The following is a 5,505-nucleotide window of genomic DNA, read 5'->3' on the forward strand; positions in this document are numbered from 1 at the left end:
TATATTCTCTCCTCCTGCTCCTTATCGGCCAGCTCAGTATCCAGGTGCTCTGCGGGCCTGGGGCGAGACCAGAACCGAGTCGTATGGTCATTACTACCAGATGCCAGGATATGACCCATCGGGTGCCACGCTAGCGACCAAATGTATGACTCATGGGCACCAGTGATCTCACCCTGGTGGCCCTTCTCGCCTGTAAACCAGAAGTGGATACCGCCGTCGGACCCGCCTGATGCAAACATTGTCTCATGAATCGGGTGCCATGCGACCGAGGAAACCTCTTTCTGCGGGCCCCGGAACGCCTGCACCTCCTTCATAGCACGCAGGTCGAACATCTTGATATTTTGGTCGCGGCCGCCGGTGAGGAGCCAGTTGCCGTTACGATTCCACTGCAGGCTTGACACTGTGTTGTTATGGCCGTGCAGAGTAGTCAGGCACTTTGAGGAGCGCGGGTCCCAGAGCTTTACTACGTTGTCCTTGCCCCCGGATGCAATCATGCCCATGTACGGGTGCCAGTCAATTGTCCGCACATCCCAGCCGTGGCCCGAAAGCTGGCTCTCCTCGGCGCTACGATTGAAGTCCCAGATTTTCAGCACGCCGTCATCGCCGCCTGTGACAAACTTTGTGTCGGCTGGGCTGAAACTCAGATCGCGAATTGTGTCCTTGTGGCCCTGGAAGACCTTGACGTTGTTCATGTTGGGCTGCCAGTACTTGATCACACCATTGCCGTCAGCGCTGACCAGCCACTGCGCGTTGTGTGTCCACTCCATCGCTCGCACAGCGGTATCGTGCGCCTACATGTATAAGATGGCAATGGTTTGAGCACACTCTTCCTCCCAAACAGAGCACCATGCTTAAAACATGCTTTATTGGATTCTGACCAATATATGGCTAGAGAATATCTTCTGGTGTATCTTACCTGCATGATGGTTTCAAAGTTGAACGTCAGCCCGCTCCACATTGTGAATTCGCCAGTGGACGCGCCAGTCAGTAGTCTCCTGCCCTCAGGCGTCCACCGAATAACGTTGATTGGGCACCGCATTTTATTCTGGCGCCTGTTGAATAAACCTCGTCGTAATCGACGTCTCCGGCTCCTCCGGCACAAATACCGATGGAAACACCTCAACCGTGTAGCTGGGGTCGCTGGGCAGGTACTTTAGGGACATGTTGGCGCCACCCGATCGCAGCTCCAGACCGCGTGCCGTCGACGCGTAATAGTCGATTGTCCGGCGCTGCAACGGCCTTCGGACGCGCTTATTCTCGTCACCTTGCTGGTTGCTGCTGTTGTTGCTGTTGTTATTGTGGAATGATGGGCGCATCTGCGGTGCGTACCCCTGCTGCTGCTGCTGCTGCTGGTACTGGGGCGGACCACTGTGCTGCTGGTAGCCGCCCCCATTGTTGGGCCGCATACTGCCTTGCTGCATCGGCATATACGGCGGCCGGCCATGCTGGTTGTAGTTTGGCTGCATTCCATGGCCTTGATTGCGCGGCGCCATTTGCTGCTGTGGGCGGAAATTACCACCCATTGGAGCGTGCTGCTGCATATACTGAGGTGGCCTTGGCGGGCGCGATAAAGGCGGTGGCGGTGGCGGCGGTGGAGAACCAGACATTTTGGATGAGCAATGTAAATTTTGATAATAAACTGTAGACGAATTGAAAGGAAGCAGATCCCAGAAATCAGCGCACCTCCAGAGGCTGGGTTAGGGCAAACGGGCGTGCTGTTAGAAATATGGGAAAACGGATTTTTTTTGTGCTTATTTCTTGTCCGCTTTAAACTACTCTGAGGTGGCATCGTCTGAGGCAGTTGTTCTGGTTGACTGCCCAGGCGTCAAGATGGTCGCATCATCATTATCAGAAATGTATCTGCTAGGAGAAGGGCGACAGCCGCTGTCTGGTCTACGGGCCGTGCTATTGGAACGCCGGTTCCGGACTCTGGCATTCGACGAACTGCCCATGCCCTCTTTCGGGGGAATGGGCGACGGTGTTCTGCTTCCAGAATGTGGGTCTATAATATGGCGTGTTGGGTATCGGGAAGGGCGCTCACTACCGTGCACATCCTCGTTATAGCTATCCTCATCTTCCAGCCAGTAATCTCCTCCGCTGTTGGATTCAAGCTCATCATCATAGACTACGCTTTGCTGAAGTGCCGGTTCAGAGGGTCTCCGAGAATTCCTACTATTTGGCTTCAGCGAACCACGGTTTCTTAACACTGTGTGCTGGTCTCTGGCTGTACTCCTGATGACGGATCCGTCTAACGTGGTGTTCCTCGCCCTGAAATGACGGATCATGGTCAAATTGGCCTTCTTCAATATCGCCATCCATATCCCCTGGGCCATTATTATATTGTGTGCGTACATCGGCATCACTTGTAGGACGCATCCGGCCCCTGCCTCGTCTGCCCCCTCTAGGAAACCTACCCGGGTACCTTCCGCCCCGGTACCCGTCTCGATGTCCATATGGAGGAAACTCATCATGATATATCATTCGACGGGTGTTTCTCGCCGGCCCAGAGTACCTTTGCCCACGCCCCCTCTGCGAAGCCCTGTCGTAGCAGTTTTGGTATGAGCGGTGCGGGTGCCGGCGAAAATAAGGCGGCTGCTGGCGTTGAGCAAAATGGACAGTTACCGGGCTGTTGCCCAGCGTCTTGCCATGTATGGCAGCACACGCTTCTTGGGCCTGTGTGCTCGTATCATATTCAATGAATGCGTATCTACTTATGCAGTGCCGCCATACTGCAAGTATAACATACCAATTAATACCTGGAGCTCGAGAAACATACTGTGTGGCTTCATGCGTGTATCATGTCAATCCAGCATTATTGTATCTGCCACACAAATTCCACTGCTTGCTCACATATATGCTGGTGAAGTGTGCCATGCAGATCCTTTGTATGTCGTTGAAACTTACGGATGCGATTCACTGCCACGAAGAGGAGGGATTTCACAGCGAATTATCCTGCCATACCTAACGCTTATTTTTGCAAGGAGAGCAGTTAGAATAAAATCTTTGCGATTATGTATCCTAGTGGGCTCTGGCTTCCTAATAGACTCACTTTTCAAACTCGGTGCACAATGCTACGTGTGTGATGTCGGGTGTGAAACCGGCTATGAAGAGCGTCTTTGCAGAATCAAATCTCATATTCGAAAGGGTATGCTAATGCTGGGGTGTTGGAGATTAATGTAAACGAAGCAAGACAAAGATGGAGACACTAGCGCATGCCAGACGTTTTTCTTCTTATGCTCACCCTCTGGTCGCCAGCTAATTGCCTGTTACTGTCCTGCCACACACAAACCGAGAGCCATGCTTCCCCATGTTAGCGATCAGCCGCCTGCTTAGCAAATCTAGAGATCTAGCCATGGCTCCACACGTGACCTCTCTCTCCCTTTTAAGTATCTGGCCAGTTTGCTTATCGTCTCCAAACTCCTCTTCGCTGCTCCTCTACACCACATTCCATCACTCATTTGCAGAATGCTCAGAGTTTTTGCTCAGACCGCTCGGCACACAGCCTTTACCCGCAGCCTCTCTACCACCCGGTCCATTTTTGCCGCCAAGGGTGGCCGGGTATTTGAGACAACACAAGAAACGTTTGAAAAAGATGTGCTGGAGTCCGACACACCAACCCTGGTAGATTTCTACGCCAACTGGTGCCAGCCATGCAAGATGCTGAGTCCAGTCCTGACCAAGGCCGTGGAAACCGACGGGCGCGTGAACCTGGCTAAGATCAATGTCGATGAGAATCTGGATCTGGCGCACGACTACAAGGTCACGTCACTGCCGACGGTTGTGGCATTCCGCGATGGCGAGCCCACTGCTGCCTTCATCGGCATGCGGCCGCCAGCAGCGATCCAGCAGTTCATTGACGAGACGGCCGAAGGCAAAAACTGAAATGCATTTAAAAGACTTTTAGTTGTTCTTACGCTTCTGTTCATAAAACTTGCTCAGCGCACCCTTCTCTGCCTCAGGGACCTTGCGCTTCTTGTTTTCATTGTCGCGCATACGCTTCTCAAGCAGCTCCATTTCCTGCAGCTTCTTGAGATCCATGATGTTGCTCTGGCGCTTGCGCTTGTAGCGCTTGGCGGTCGAGTTACGGCCACGCGTGCGGTTCCGGACAGTGTTGTCAAGGTACTGTCCCGAGGCCTTGTTCTCGGTATACTCTTGCTGCTGCCGTGCGACAGCTTCGCGCTGGCGCTGCACGGCTGTGCGCGGATCCAAGCGGCCGATGAAGTTCGGATCCAGCTGGATGGTATCGGGCGCCAGCTTGTCCAGCAGAGACTTGACCTCTGCCTCCTGCCGCTGCTTCTTGGTCTGGAATGGGTTGGCAACATAGGCGTCAAAGTTGGGCTCTCCTGACCCGGGGATCACAATCGACGAGATACCCTTGTCAGTGCCGTAGCCGAGCACATCGTCGTAGGGAACAAACATCACGTCGCTGATCGACGTTCCACCCACCGTCCTCTGCATGTACGGCTTCTTGACCTTGTCGGCCAGCGCATCCTTCCAGATCGTCACGTTAGCGCCGTATCCAGCAGCCAGCAGGCCCTGCTGACTAATGTCCAGAGAGTGGGCAGGGCGTGTGGTCTTGTACTCGTGCAGCTGTTTGAAGTTGCGGATATCCCATATCTTCAGCCGCCCGTCCTGACCGCTGGTCGCCATGTACGTGCCTGTCCGGTCGATTGCCATCGCCTGCACGGGGCCCTGGTGGCACAGGATCTTGGCCAAGGGCTGTGCTTGCTTGGGCGCCCACATCGACACAATGCCGTTGCTGTGGCCCAGATTCACCACTGCATTGTACGGATTCACCTTCAGCACATGGCACTCGCCATAGCCTGTCCGGTGCTCACCGGGCAACGGAGCCCTCAGTGACATCCTGGTACACCACCTTGCCAGTGTTTCCCGTCGACGCCAGCAAGAAGTGGTACGGCAGGAAGCCGAGCGCCGTCGGCTCAACGTGCTTCTGTAGACAATGCACCTCAGCACCAGTGTGATCGTAGATATAGGCGTACTTCTTCTGTGCCACGGCAAACAGGCTCTCGTTGTGCAGCCATGCGACATCCCGAATCGTCTCACGGACATGGAACTCGCATGTCAGGTTGCCGTTGCGCCAGTCCATAGTAGCCAGGTGTCCCTTACGCCCGCCCAGCAGCAAGAACTTGCCGTTCCGCGTATAGTCCATCGAGTACGGCCCGAACTCCTGCAGATCCAGATCAAAGATCTTGTCAGCGCTGCTGATATCCAGATGCTCCTTCAGGTCGCGCTGCTTGATCCGGTACGTGCGTTCCATACCCTCGGCCTCGAGATAGCCGGCCTCCTCCGTCATCAGAACCTCGGCGCGCGCCGCATCCAGGATCGCCTGCTCGCGCCGCCTCTGCTCGTGCTGCACCTTGTGAATCGCCTTCTTGCTCTTGACCTGCACCTTCTCCTTCCTCTTGGCGCCAGGCACGACCCCGCGCTGGTACTTTTCCGATCTCTTTAGAGTTGCCTGCTTGATTTCGTCGTCAGAGTCTTCGT

At 54.7% G+C, this 5,505-nt stretch overlaps 1 protein-coding gene across 1 annotated transcript; it reads left to right on the forward strand.

Moving 5' to 3' along the window:
* Positions 1 to 3,425: 3,425 nt before the first annotated feature.
* DL89DRAFT_271828 (thioredoxin) lies at positions 3,426 to 3,985 on the forward strand. The gene has a single exon (XM_040888948.1). The coding sequence runs from the start codon at positions 3,466 to 3,468 to the stop codon at positions 3,880 to 3,882; it is 417 nt and encodes a 138-aa protein (XP_040739393.1). The 5' UTR covers positions 3,426 to 3,465; the 3' UTR covers positions 3,883 to 3,985.
* Positions 3,986 to 5,505: the final 1,520 nt, after the last annotated feature.

The sequence above is a fragment of the Linderina pennispora genome (assembly GCF_002104995.1).
Source record: "Linderina pennispora strain ATCC 12442 chromosome Unknown DL89scaffold_62, whole genome shotgun sequence".
Taxonomy (NCBI): domain Eukaryota; kingdom Fungi; phylum Kickxellomycota; class Kickxellomycetes; order Kickxellales; family Kickxellaceae; genus Linderina; species Linderina pennispora.

Coding starts and splice junctions, on each gene's coding strand:
- DL89DRAFT_271828 (XM_040888948.1), top strand. CDS start 3,466: ATGCTCAGAGTTTTTGCTCAGACCGCTCGGCACACAGCCTTTACCCGC.